Source organism: Vanacampus margaritifer, chromosome 9 (genome assembly GCF_051991255.1).
Source record: "Vanacampus margaritifer isolate UIUO_Vmar chromosome 9, RoL_Vmar_1.0, whole genome shotgun sequence".
Lineage (NCBI taxonomy): Eukaryota > Metazoa > Chordata > Actinopteri > Syngnathiformes > Syngnathidae > Vanacampus > Vanacampus margaritifer.
In genome coordinates this window covers 27,771,318-27,786,184 of record NC_135440.1, presented here as the reverse complement: position 1 = coordinate 27,786,184, position 14,867 = coordinate 27,771,318, and the positions used below count along the sequence as shown (strand labels likewise).

Genomic DNA, 14,867 nt, shown 5'->3' with positions numbered 1-14,867 from the left:
ATCTAACCTCCCAATTCCAACCCTGAATGCTGAGTGTCAAGCAGAGCGGCAATGGGTCCCATTTTTTTTAGTCTTTGGTATGACCCGGCCGGGAACTGAACCCACGACCTCCCAGTCTCAGGGCGGACACTGTACCACTCGGCCACTGAGCTGGTTAGAGTAATGATGAGTGTGAATGGATTTGTTATGGAGAATTGATTCCTCTTTTTCATTGTTAAGAAAATTCCCGCAAATACTAATCATGTTGCGGTCTTAAAGCTCCACATATTCTGGTTCATCTCAACTCCTTTACAGTTTTTTCGCCACATCACAACATTGTGGAGCTGTCATACTTTTCCCCTTCTGCCATTGTTCCGCATCTGATACTTCAGTTGCTAAGCAGAAGAAAAAGTAGCTCCCACCAAAAGTGTATTCTTCAGACAAATGAAGTTCAAAAAAAAAAGTTTTTGACTCGATAATGAATTTCAGAGCATCAATGTTGTACACTGTAAATTTGCATGTCGCTAACGTCTAAAGCAAATGTGCAATGGAAGAACAAACAGGAAAGAAAAAAACAACAATATGAAAGCAGTAACAGCGCTAAACATCGAATAATGTTTCTGCTCAGTCATCCAACATCTCCGACTATCGTGACATTGAATCCATAACGGCGCTCCGAGTCCATCGGCGAACTTCTCTGTAAATGCGCTTATCTGTTCTCCGGCTCACCACCGTTTTTTTTACAAAAAGTGTCGAAAAGCAAGCATGCAGTTAATGATGTCATAATGAGGGTCTTGCGAGGTGCGCCGACTGGCAATTGTCCATCCAGTAGATGTGAATGTGTTTGTTTGTTTGTTTGTTTGTTGGTGTCGTGTGATTGGTGGTAACCCAAAGTCTGCCGCGCCCTGCGACCCCACCTGAGGATATTGAAGTTGGACGGACATTCCACATTGCCTCCCTTCTTCTAGTCATGCATTTTTTCCTCATTGATGATTTGAGACGGTTGCCACCTTTTTTTCCCGAGAGAGGAGAAGCACGAAGGCGGCAAAGCGCTTCCCGGCGCAAATTCTTTGTTTACCAGAAGATCGCAGCAGTCGCCCTTGGCAACCGGCATCCTTGTTTACCTCGCCGCGTGTGCCGTCATACGATCGCCATGGCAACCCGCCGGTCGCCTGGACGATTTTCCGACGCCATTGTTTTGTCTCGGCGGAAGCGGCTGCCGTCTCCTCCTCTCGCTGCACTTGCGATATTCCCAGACTGAGATGTCAGTTTCAGCACAAATCGGGCATGATAGCGACTGACGGATCAGGTAGCCCAGCCCCCACCAACCAAACCCCCCCCCAAACCCCCCCCCCCCCCCCCCCCCCCACCGTTGAGTGCGTTTCACAGTCGCAATGACGGCCTCATGAAGGGAGAAATGCAGCTGGGGCCGGAGAGATTGGAGGATAGAAGGAATGTGAGTGGCGCAGATCTGGCAACAATCTCGACAACACGGCCTCAAATCAATGAACAAGACGTGACTGATCGATGGCTTGATAGCGCAAGACGGATGGCAGCGTGCGAATGATGGACGGTTGGACAAACGGTTGGATGGGGAGAGACGTGTGAATCCAAGGTCACTGGGAACACTGGTGGTGCTGGTGTGTGTGTGTGTGTGTGTGTGCGCGCGTCATTCCTGTAAGTTTATGTGAGCCGACAGCTCCAGTCAATAAAGGTTAAAAATGTGCATCATCGCTTCCCCTTCCCCTGCGCGTGTGCGTGTGTGTTCGCACCTGTGATGGCCTTGCCTTCGATCAATAGCTTGTGGTGACAGCTAAGAGCTGATTAATCAAAGGTATGGATCAGTCTCTCCCGGCGCCGCCCCCTCCTCAATTACCAGCTTCATTACATTGCCTTAACACCCCACTGGGACCCTTGCCTGGTCTCTCTCTCAACGCCTCCCTCGTGCCTCTTTGCACTCCCTCCCTCCAATCACGTCCTCTGTTTTATGTCCTCCCTTTTGTTTTGGATTTTGTAACTCCCCGTTGTTGATTCATGGCCCGGCTCATTCGGAAGTCGAGTCTTAACATGGCCGCCCGCCACCGTTGGAATGCAATCTTGGTCAATGCAATGCAAATTCATTTCAGATGTTTTTCGCTTTTTGGTCACGTCACAATTTGCCAATTATCAATGGCTTGTTTATCTTTTGCTAAAAACAGAACGTGGATCATGTGAATGTGTCATTTTGTGAAAATGTCATAAACTGGAGATCTTTCATTTTTATTGGGCGGTGAAGCCATTTTCACTGACACAACATGGAGGAGATTTGACAAGATATGAAATATCTGTATCACGGTATGTAATGCTGGCTTAGCCGTACAATACCATATATGGCAATATGTACTTTTGGATCAGGACATTGTCATGTTCCTTCCTTCCGTAGCTTCAATTCGGAAAAATGGGCGTGTCGGCCACATGCTGTTGTTCTTTTCACTCGGCTTGGAATCAATATTGTCCTTTTTTCTCGGCAAGTCTCTTTTCCTTTCTTCCCTCGCAGGGATTTTTCTCGCATTTCTTGACTTTTCTTTCATCGCCGTCATTCCCGCTGCTCGCCTCGTTCCCTGTGGCATTAACACGCCGTCTCATTGCCTCAGTGCTATGACTAAGCACTGTGTGTGTGTGTGTGTGTGTGTGTGTGCGTGTGTGTGTGTGTGTGTGTGTGTGTGTTTTGCACTTGTTCCTGCTCTGGCTGTGTGCGCTGAAGGGCTGTGCAGAACATGTGTGTGCATGCATGCATAATAAATCCCGGGCGATGGATCTCGGTAGTCGTGACATTTTTTAGACAGAGCGAGTCACGACTGAATCACGCTTGCCTCCTCCCGTCCTCTCTCTCGCTCTCTCTCTCTCTCTCCCTCTTTTTTTGAATCATCCTCTCCAGCGCCAGTTTTGCTTTCATCCTCCCACACTCCATCTCTCCATCTATGCAATGCCCCCCCCCCCCCCCCCCCCCCCCCCCCACACACACACACACACACCACTATCTGGCTCTCTTCTCCTCTCCAGCGGTCCCATTCACTGCCTGTGTTCCTCTTGGCCTTCCATCTGCCCTTTATGTCGCTCCAAAGTCAGCCGGGGTCCCCCAAGGCCTCTCACTTCTTCTCCATCTTTTTATTTATTTATTTATTTGCCGACTTTATTTGGGACCACTGTGGCCGTTAGCTTCCCACACTTGTCACTCGTCCCGCCGCTCCTCCTCCCCTCCTCGTCTTCCCTTGCCTCTATCGCAACCTACTCGTGTCCCTCGTCTAATCCGTAGTTGCCCTGTAATCCAGATCAGCTGGCCTTCATTCTTAATCTCGTCACTTCTCAATCCCCTGCGGTACTCCACTCTGATTGTGTGTGTGCGTGCGTGCGTGCGTGCGTGCGTGCGTGTGACAGAGAGAAAGAGAAAGAAAGAAAGAAAGATCCTCGGTCCGAATTCATGAGTGATAAATGCCAAATGTGATTAGCCAAATGAGGTTTAAAAGCACAATAACATTCACATACAAGGAAATAATTCATGAGTTCTTGTCATGATTAAATCAGGTCTGATTTGAGGATGTCACACGATAGCATACATTTTGATTTTGCTTTGCTGAAAATACCTCGCCGATTATCGGCGCCGATATTCAACATATTGATGAATATCGGCTTCTGCCTTTTTGAGAGCTCACAGCCGATAATAGATCAATTTAAAACTGTGTTAATTATAGGGAACTATTAACTTTAAAAGAAATACTGCTGTCTCTTGCACTGCTCTGCACCTTTTGTTTGAAATGAAAACTAAGATACGTACAAATGTTACATTTTAAAAATATATATTTTCACATCATCTTCCCATGATACTTTTCTGCGCACTCGCTCACTGGCCACCTTCTTGTAGACACTCTGTAAGGCTTGTGTATGCTTGAAGCTTCAAATGTGGGGAAAAAAAAGCCAAAGGACCATTTTTTCCCCGCCTTACTACTGAAAATTCCATAATAATACTTACACACTTTTGTCGAGATTTTTTGGCGATCTGTTGAACTGTGCATACATACGAGTATCAAAAATATTTTGGGTCATTTCCTATTTCACCGCATGGTATTGCTGGACTTTTGTAGTACTGGTATCCTTTGCACAGTTACAGAGTAAGAATACACTGGATTTTCTGTAATCAAGGTCAAAAAGTTACTCAACAAGCGGACGTATGACGTTGTTGACATTTTCTGCCGGCTTCTCTCTATTAACGGATATGAAAGCATACGAGTGAGACTAATTGTGAAATACAGCGCACATTACGGAGCGCACGTGGATTCACGCGCCTTGTTTTTCTACTTCAGATGAATCGGCCGATCCAGGTGAAACCAGCAGACAGCGAAGGCAGAGGAGGTGAGATGCACGCACGCACGCACGCACGCACGCACGCACGCACGCACGCACGCACACACACACACACACGCATGCGCACACACACACGCACATTAAGTGACAGAGAGAAGCTTCAAAATGGATGAGACAGAGATGGCGAGTGGTCTGTGGGGAGCTTGGCAGCCTCCACACAACAGACTCTCCTTGTTCCGCTGTAGTGAATACTGCTCCCTGGTGGACATTAGTGGAAGCTTCCTACAAAAACAACCCAAATGCACTCCAGCGAGGTGGGAATGATGTTTAAGCCAAGGTTGTGCACGTCATGTCTCGCTTCGAGTTGACTCCTAAATCAGTCGGGAAGCACGCGAGGAATGTTCACGAACTCCCTCGTCGGCCAATCCAAGTTTTTTTGTGGAGCAAGGTGGTGAATTTGAGGCAGGCAAGTGGTGAAGAAAGTTCCGCGTGGACGGACGATGTCATGCTTTAAAAAGGAGACACCAAACGATGGCAGCAAAAGGGATTTGTTTGATGAAGACATTCGTTGATTTCCTCTCTTTAATGGATGCCAATTGGAGTGCACATTGTTTATTTACAACCACCAAGCAATGTTGCCTTAATAACGGTCCCCCGCTAGCTAAATGCTAACATGGGAAATGTTAATTGCTCTTTGACAACGCTTTAAGCAACAGATATTTGAACAAAAATGGCATGTATTTTTTTTATTCTCCTCTCCTACTAAAAATAATTCATATGACAGAACAATAGTAGTAGTTGAAAAAGTATATTCCTCTTTAATTGGTTCTACATCTACTGCACCGTAATATACTGCCTCAAATGACAAATCAACAATAAATCACCAACTATTCACTTTTTTATGCTCTATTTGAAAATGGACATTGTTATAAAGGGTTCATTATCCTTAAAAAAAAAGGTGCTGGATTAATTTCATTTCAATGGAGTGAGGGGTTTTGAGTTGAGAGTATAGTGTGGAAACAAATTCAACTTGAATAACAATGCACAAACTATTAATTTTGTTTGGACAAACAATCTTGATTGAATGATTTCATTGGCCGAGTTGTGACACGTGTGGCAGGTAACAATGCATGCGATTGCCCTGCGCATTTCCTTACTGCCGGAATGATGTTTTATTGTCGCAATCAAACAATCGTAAATGCAAGGACCCCCCCCCCCCCCCTCATCCCCTCTACAGTACCTCTTGCTGGGAAGAATCCGCTTTTCAAGAGCGGACTCACTCCTAATGGTTTGTTTTCCTCCACAGAGGACAGGAAGTTGTTTGTGGGCATGCTGGGAAAGCAACAGAGCGACGAGGACGTTCGAAGGCTGTTCGAACCCTTTGGCAGCATAGACGAGTGCACCGTGTTGAGAGGACCCGACGGCACCAGCAAAGGTGCGTGACCTGCGCGCTCATCGGAGTGGAGCTCACGTTGGCGTGCCCACTCCTTGTTTATTGATGGGTTTATTCATTTTGTGTTCCTTTAGGGTGTGCTTTTGTCAAATTCCAGGGACACGCCGAAGCCCAGGCTGCAATCAATAGCCTGCACGGGAGTCGCACCATGCCTGTGAGTTGAAGGGGCTTCCTAATCGGGCTTCCTAATCGGGCTCCGGGCTAGAACGCACGATTTTGTTTTGTCTATGAAACGCTGAGCTGGGCTCGTTGTGTCCGTACAAGACATGGAAAGAAAACTCGTACCGGTAGCGGTCTCATGTCAAACATGATCTTCTCTGTTTTCAAAAAATCTTTTCTTCAATATTCCTAGAAGATCACAATGTCCCATCGCCGGCGAGCTATTTTTAGAACAGGCCTCCAAACGATGAGAAAACAGATCGAATCCGGTTGTTACCTCCAACAAAGCAATCATGACTAGGAATATCGGCGCCATTTTGACGAATATCGGTATCGGCCCAAACCATTTTCATCTCAGGGAATTATTTATTGAAAGTTTCAGTTAACTTGATAAGATCCTGCCTACCTTTGGCACCTTCTGAACCATTTGTTTTTGTTTGACATTAAAACAAAGTAATGTGAAAATTTAACATTTCAGGTATTTTTACATTTTGGAAAAGAGAGAGCTATGGTATTATTTACTTGTTTCCAATTCACTTTCTAAGACTTACTGATAACCTTGGGAGCCCCCTGAACATTTTGTTAGAAATTTACAAGGATATTTATTGTCTAAGATTTTTATTTTTTTTTAAATCAATATTTTGAAAAGTCAGAAAAAATGTTCAATAAATATGCTTCAAGATATTACAACAGAGTCAAGATTGGAACATTTTTTACCCCGACCCCCCCCCCCCCTCCCCCTTAACTGAACATGATCAGCCTCCTTGACTTCTAATAATCGACATCGGTATCAGCCCTAAAAAACAACAACATATCGGTCTATCTCTAATCACGACAATGATTGCGATGCGCTTTTGGTGTCAGGGGGCGTCGTCCAGTCTGGTGGTGAAGTTCGCCGACACGGAGAAGGAGCGGGGTTTGAGGAGGATGCAGCAAGTGGCCTCCCAGCTGGGCATCTTCAGCCCCATGACCATCAACTTCCCCGCCTACAACGCCTACACGCAGGCGGTCAACGCTCAGGCAAGTGGCGCGCTCGCTCTTGAAAGGACGTCCCAAGTTTCAAGAGGCTATCGGCCGCCTAATTGAGCTTAACGTCATTAGCTGGACAACAGGACGTACGTCATCTGGCATTTAGCTGGCCCTGCAACGCGCCGCCATTAACCCACTGACTCCGGGCATAATGCTCGCGTAATTAGATCTCTATTCATCTGCTCCTCCATCACTCGCTGGCTCTTATTTTTTTTCCCTCCTCTCTCGTGTCTTCCCATAAGCATTAAACTGTCTCTTTGTCTTCCACGTACCCCCCCCCCCCCCCCCCCGCTACAGCTTGTCCAACAGCAGGCCCTGGTCGCCCAGTCGGCGTACTTGTCCCCCGTGGCGACAGTTGCCGCCGTACAGATGCAGCAGATGGCGGCGCTCAATGCCAACGGAATCATCGCCACGCCCATCACGCCCATCACGCCGTCCTCGGGTAGGCGCACGATGATGACGCAATTCTGCATTTTCACAGCAATTTATTACTGCATAGTAGGGATGTCCCAATCCTAGTTTTTTGCACCTGAGTCCAAGTCTGAATCACTTGATTCTGAGGTTCTGCTCAGGGAACATGTTTATTTTCTTCTTTTTTTTTGCCATAGTTGCACATCCAACCTGCCAAGTTCAACACAACACATTTGAGAGTGGTTGGAACATTACTGCACAAAAAATATAGCAAGGGAAAAAATGGTCCAATTTGAGATACGTGTGACCCAACTTACAAGTTTTTATGACATCGTTCGGAAGCTATTTTGCTTTGACTCCAAACTTGAGACGCGACCGCTGCAGGGCGGCAACAAACTCAACTTGCTTGAAGTTACGCCTGAACCGCTGTTTTGTTTACATTTCAAGCTCCGTTTTCAGTTCAACTCCAAATTGGCTGCGAAGTTTGCGCTGTCTGTCAAACAATGGCTGAGATTTGGTGTTTCCGATTCACGCCCGCAGGCACAAACACTCCGCCGACTATCGCAGCCACGCCTGTGCCGGCTCTCCCGCCGCCGATGGGAGTGAACGGTTACGGCAGCGTGCCCGCGCCAACCAACGGGCAGCAAGCGACCGAGACGTTATACACCAACGGCATTCACACATATCAAGGTATTTGGACCGGCGCCACCTCAGCGCAGGTGAAACCGGGTCAACGAATAATGAGAGAATCCAGATTATTTCACAACTTCATGCCGTGAATATTGAAAAATGTTTTTTGACGTTAGCAGAATTCAAGTCAGAATATTTTTTTTTAAACATTTCATAGCTGAACCGACACCAAAAGAATTCATCTCTGCTCACCATACAGTTCTAGTTTCTGTTTTGTTTTTTTGTCTCAACATTATATTAAAATCATTTTATCAGCCCTCAACTTCAGTTCAAATCATCTTTAAAACATTGAAATTGGGCCCGAACAACTAAATAATTAAATAAAATAATTCATCTCTGCCTATTTGCTTATTCCTCTTAAATGGATTATTGTGTTACTAGCCTCAAAATTGTATGCATGCAAATTCTTTTGACATCAGCCTCTGTTTCACCTTTGTCATATTTTTTTGGAAGTGGTTCTGACAGCCCAAAAAAAAAAAAAAATTTGCTGCTCATGCATGATCATAAATTCTTCCCGCCCACGTCAAGTGAAAACGGATTTTCTGCATCCTATTTGGTCAAGCTTTTTGTCTCTTCTCTCAACGGAGGAAATAATAATGCTCCGTTTTTTTGTTGTTGTTGTTGTTGTTTTTTGTCCATGTCTCAAGTTCTCGCAAAACCGCCGAGTCAGAGCAGGACATTTCAAACAACAACTAAAAAGAACAGTTTGTTTTTCAATGTGAATTTTTTCCCTCCCTGATTTTGCAGCTCAGACTCCAGCAGCCTTGGACCCGCTACAGCAGGCCTACGCCGGCATGCAGCATTACACAGGTGGGCGTGCACAACTCACACAGAAACGCTCGCAATTTGTTCTGCTCTTCATGGGGGAAGGACCATTAGTAGCAATTTGTGGGGGGGGGGGGGGATAATTTGACCATATTTGGGCTAACTAGAGCTGTCAAACAGTTTAATCAGATTAATCACATCTTAGAATTTGGATTAATCACAATGAATTGCTTAATTAAAAAGGCTTTTTATCCAAAAGTTTTACCTGCCAAATTTAAAGAGCACCTGTGATGTGTTCATTCTTTTGACATTTAAATGTTATGAGGATGTCGTCCACATTTTTTGATCCGCTGCTCATCCTCCTTTTTCTAATCAGTTAATTACTTGCATAATTAAAAATGGGAAAAAAAATGACCCCAATAGTTTGACAATAAATATTCTGAATGTCATCTGCAAATATTTATTAAATACTTTAATTGAATGCATGTGGTTATGTTTATTGCTCAAACACAACCTGTGCTACCTTCAACGTAACCATCCGCTGTCAGCTAAAGGATTATCTGCGCTCAAAATTAACACGATCATTTTTTTTGTGATAAATTCATTAGTTAACGCTTTAACTTTGACTAATTTGGACATGCGAGGTTTCCGCTGGATAGCGACCATTTGTTTCTCATCTATAATTTTCCTTCTTCCTTTTCTCTTGTATTGGACTATTTTTATATAAATTTCTTGTTTCTCAGTTGAGATGAGTTCCTTCAACATACTTCCTTGACCCCAATTCCAATGTAGACAAGGATTTGGCGGCATCTCAGAGTGTTTTTAGCAGAGTTGAGGTTCCATCGGAAAAAAAACTTGCAAACGGGTGAATTTGTGAACACTAAACTGTGAATATGTGAGAGATTACTGAATTGGTTTATAAATGCATCATTTTGCTTCTCAAACTAATCATGCATATGTTTTTCTTTGTTTTTTAAAAAGTTATTACTATATTCAATTACGCCAGTGAGGCTCCGAATGTCCAACCAGGAAGGCAAACCTGTGGAATCTTTTCAAATGTGGTGGGTGGTGTGTCATCATTGAAAATGTCCTGCGTGTGTGGAGGATTTATAGCCACAGCGTGGAAAAGGGGAGGTGGGGGACAGCGGTGGTCTCGCTCATTGTTTTTTACAGACATTTTATAGTTTTCACCTTCAGCGGGACACATTTGGGCTTGAAAATAAACAGGCGCCATTGGACGTTCCCGTGTTGCCACCTGTTGGCGCAGCCCAATGGGATAACGTTGCCGTTTGTCTGCCCCAATAGCGGCGTACCCCGCCGCCTACGGATTGGTCGGCCAGCCGTTCCCCCAGCAGCCCACGCTGGTTGCCCAGCAACACCAGCAGCCCCAGCAACAGCAGCAAAGAGAAGGTGATGATGGGACTTTTTGTCTGTCTGTGTTTAGGACCACACCCCTTTTCTCCACTCGGCCACTATAAAGTTGTCTTGTGCGTTTGTGTGTGTGTGTGTGTGTGTGTGTGTGCGCGCGTGCGTGTGCGTGTGTCAGGTCCCGAGGGATGTAACATCTTCATCTACCACCTGCCTCAGGAGTTCAGCGATTCCGAAATGCTGCAGATGTTTTTGCCCTTTGGCAATGTCATCTCGGCGAAGGTGTTTGTCGACCGGGCCACCAACCAGAGCAAATGTTTTGGTGAGACGCGCGCACACGATGCACACACAGATGTGGCAGACAAAAGGGAGGGGCGGAAGGGCAGACAGCAGCCGTATCGGACACAGGAAAGGACAAGTGATAAAAAAAACAACAACAAAAACAAGGGTGTGGCGGGGTTGGAGGATGAATTACGCCGTCCATTAATCATTTTGATCTACAACGCCGTTCGGCGTGCGTCTCCAAGTTGAGGCAGGAAGAAGTGAATTCAAGGATTATCAAAACAACTTGTCCTCTTTGATTTTTTGGTTTTCCTTCGGCGGCAGGATTTGTGAGTTTCGACAACCCGGCCAGCGCTCAAGCCGCCATCCAGGCCATGAACGGCTTCCAGATCGGCATGAAGAGACTGAAAGTGCAGCTCAAGAGGCCCAAGGACGCAAACCGCCCGTACTGAGAGACAGCGGACAGGACGGAGCATCCATACAAAAATGAAGGTGAGCTTGTTAAGGACGTGCAAAACCGAGGCTGGAGTCAAACACGGGAAAGAAATCAAGAGAGGAGGTGGAAACAGTACGAGAAAAATACTTGATATCGTATTTCCTCAAATAGTGGCTTCTGTTCTTTTGATGATTTCCTTTAGCGGACAATATCGTACACACGAAAACCGTTTTGAACCGCAAAATCGTGTTTTGTTTTGTTTTTAAAGATGCGAGTGCCTCAAACCCAAATGAATCGTTCCACTCTGAAATATATTAATATATGTATCAAATCATCTTTTATTGTAAAGCGATATGAGGACATGGCACATTTGCAGTACTGATAACTTCATTCAAGTGAATATTAAATGACAACAAAAAGGTTTTGCATCATACCGTCTCCAACTGAGCCGTACCAAATCCAAGTCGGACTGAATCGAATCGTTCCACTCACAAATCCAACTGTCCTTGAAACGTTTCGCACCCCATGTATGGAAAACCGCCTTTTGTGTGAAGATGCACACACTTAGTACTAACCAAAACAGCAGCACCTACCATTCTTGGATGAATGAAAGTGAATGATAAACAAGTGACTCTCAAACACATACCAGCTAACTGCAATGGATAAACTGTGACCCGTGGCGTTCTCATAAGAAAACTTTTGAACCCTGTCTTGTTTTTTTTTTTTAATGGACCCACAAACTACGTAGTGTGATTTTGGAGGATGAATTGCCCTGGCAAACATTGCTCTGTTTTAAAACTACAAATAGAGGAAATTGTCAAGAAATAAAAGTGCGGCTATTTGAGAGACTTATAAATTGTAAATATCGTTCATATTCTGTGTATCTTATGATTGCTTATTTTGTTTGAAAAACAAACGTTACTTTTTTGCTCATAAAATGCAAATAATAGATAAACAAATGCTCCTGGCCTCGAGTTACAGAAGAACATGTTTTTATTACAACTTACAATGTCATCAAAACAGGACAAAAGTTAAACGTCGACGTTTTAATTTCCTTCCTGCTGCTGTTGCGTCCTTTTGCTATCATGGCAACTCGCCCCAGATCCTTCCGTCCAATCGCAATTCAGCAGGACCCCCATCGCTACGGCAATGGCCGCCTAGCGAGCCATAAAGCCCCGACCGCCTCCCCCTCCTCCAACATTGTTGTAAGTTGATTGGTCGGCCTGTATTTGGGTTGCCGTGGCGATTGATTGTTGGTAGGCGGCGGTCTTTGTGCGGTTACCTCCAGCGAGCGGCCGTGCGTGTGCTGACCTGCATGTCTTGTTGCCGTGGTGACCGCCACAGACTGTCGGTTGCATTGTGCCGGGATTTTTTTCTATTGACCCTCACACGCTCTGATCAAAAAAAGGTCAAAAGTCACCGCACCATAAATACGGTTGGACATTTGTTGCTTGCATGCAGCAGCCATTGGAGCCGTTGTGTGCTTTGATTCTTTAGTTTTTGATCCGTTTCTGTGGGTTTTGTGTCAATGTTGTTTCTTTGGGCGCATGTCAGGAGAAGCAATCTGACTTGTGAGTCACACACTGGATGCTGGGTTGACGTTGTACTTTTCAACACATGTTCATCATCAGTAAAGACATGTCATCGTTCCAATCGCGTAGAAATGCACGATATGACAAGCAACGGAGAGCACAAGAATAACAAATCGGGAAAAAAACATCAACTCGGGCAGTGATTCTCAAAAGTGTAGTGAGCTCCCTCTAGTGGTATGAAAAGAATCCAATATCTGAATCATCAATGTTACAGACCTTCAACATTTGTTTTGTAAACCCAGTACTTGAAGTACATAACATTTGCATGTATTTTTTTTTAAGAGCACTAATTTGAATTGAACTTGCATTATAATATACAAAAGTGCAATACAAGTCTGCATGGCATTAAAGAAGAGAAAGAGGCATTTTGTGTGTTTGCATTTATAGCAAGAAACACAGTTTCCTTTATCTTCCAATAAATCACCTCTAAATCTCGACGCTACAAGAGCAGTTTATAAATCAGTATTTATCAGTATAAGAAGTTGATATAAAATACATCTTTCTCACAGAGATTCTGATGCAGGCGCATTAAACCTCTTTCTTTGCTCCTGCTTGTCCGCTAGAGCTCAGAAAAGTACAGTCAAGTGAAAATGCCCCCAAAAATCTATTTCCGGGTTGAAACAAGGCAGCTAGCAACTGTTTTGGTGAACTTAGCCTCATAAAAACATTTTTTTCTTGAAAAGTAAGCCTTAACAATGATTTTTTTTTTTGTTAATCATGTCTGACATCATCCTCCAACGTAAATCAATCTTTTGGTGCACATTTTAAGCTCAACCAATCAGAGGGATAAAAATATCTGAACCAATCAGTGGACGGGAAAATGGCCACGTCGCTCTGAGTATTCGTGCAGACAGAATTGTCCATCTAAAATGTGATTGGTTAAAAAAACGAAACAACAACAAACAACCATTTAGTGATGGAAAAAACGAAGCTTCATGAAGCTCTACGAAACACGCGCGATATTTTTTTTGGACTCCTCTAGATGATCCTCTTGGTTTAAAGATGGAAAAGAAATGGATGAAATTTCCATCTTTTAACAAAGACCGCCATCTAGCGGAGTCAAAAAATATCACAAGTGCTTCATGAAGCTTCATTTGTCCGTCACTACTTTCAGTGTCTTGTCGTAGCCAGCACTTTTTGAAGACCTTGAGCAAATTACATTTACATGGCAACACATTGGAGCTGTCATCTGATTGGTCAAAAAAAGTTCGTTATTTACCGGTAGTTAATGTATGGTCCGGCAGAAAAGGCCTTGAAGGCCCTGACTGCACGCCACTGTTAGTTACTTCCTGTCCCGTAAGACAGAACAAAAACAATATCCATATTGTTTGCAAGCACACACTCGCATGCCATCATTCGGATGAGCTGACAATGTGGACGTTCGCGACGGAGCGGCGCGACTGCCGTGACGTGATGATTGACTTCCAAGCCGGGTTGAACACCAGAAAGCACGGAACATATCACGTCTTTTTTTTTTTTTTTTCTCTGGAGACGTCTAACGAGGCTTCTGTCCTTCTCTCCTCCCCCCCTGTCGACCACCGCCATTATCATACCTTCCGTCCGTCCGTCTGTCCGTCCATCCATTTCCCCATCCGTCCAACCCTCCCTCCGTCCACAGGTGACCTTTCTGAGCCCAGGTGGAAATTCCAGAGCGCTTTCTCGTCACTTCTGTGCATTGGCGGAGTGCGTTCATGTACTTGCACTGACACACACACACACACACACAACCGACAAGTGTACATACCACAAACACACACCACGTAGAGCCGAGAGCGCCATCTTGTCGCCGACGGGGTGTTTGAGTCCAGTGCCAGGCTGCCGTACGTGGACGCTTTACTACAAGAAAGCAAAACTGCTGATGCATATATCACATCCATAGACCACATGTCTTTACATCTCTATTACCTGACAAATATCGAGGGACCGACCAGCCGGCGGTGCTTTCATTTCAGTACCAGGAGGCGGGGAAAAAAAAAAATAGAAATGACAGAAACAAAGAAGGAAAACACGATCATGTAAATAAATAACTTAGTCGACAAAGAACAGCATTTAAAAACATGGGAGAAAACATGCAAAAAGAACTCTAGCAACTCTGAAAAAGGACACAACAACATTATTATTATTGTCATTATTATTATACCACTAGTAACATTATCATCTTCATAAAAAGGGATTATCACATTCCAAATTGTACAATGGCAAATCACTAACCTATTTTAAATTTCTACTTAGATTTTAGGTGCAAAACACAGGGAGGGGGAGGGAGGGGGTTCGCCGCACTTTTACTCGGGAGGTTTTAATATTTGAGCTATTTTTTATTTATTTATCTAATTATTTTGTTTATCGGGGGGGGGGGGGGGGG

The 14,867-nt window shown here is 44.6% G+C and overlaps 1 protein-coding gene across 2 annotated transcripts in view; it reads left to right on the top strand.

The window, feature by feature from the left end:
• Nucleotides 1-14,777, top strand: part of LOC144057462 (CUGBP Elav-like family member 3) — a 37,039-nt gene extending 22,262 nt beyond the window's left edge. For both annotated transcript variants that reach the window (XM_077575038.1, XM_077575037.1), the window contains 11 exons: nt 4,320-4,368; nt 5,627-5,755; nt 5,848-5,927; nt 6,797-6,952; nt 7,259-7,403; nt 7,913-8,062; nt 8,810-8,872; nt 10,133-10,237; nt 10,374-10,517; nt 10,802-10,969; nt 14,124-14,777. In XM_077575038.1, coding sequence (XP_077431164.1) covers nt 4,320-4,368; nt 5,627-5,755; nt 5,848-5,927; nt 6,797-6,952; nt 7,259-7,403; nt 7,913-8,062; nt 8,810-8,872; nt 10,133-10,237; nt 10,374-10,517; nt 10,802-10,929 — 1,149 coding nt within the window. In that variant the 3' untranslated portion in view covers nt 10,930-10,969; nt 14,124-14,777. The remainder of the gene's footprint in view (nt 1-4,319; nt 4,369-5,626; nt 5,756-5,847; nt 5,928-6,796; nt 6,953-7,258; nt 7,404-7,912; nt 8,063-8,809; nt 8,873-10,132; nt 10,238-10,373; nt 10,518-10,801; nt 10,970-14,123) is intronic.
• Nucleotides 14,778-14,867: the final 90 nt, after the last annotated feature.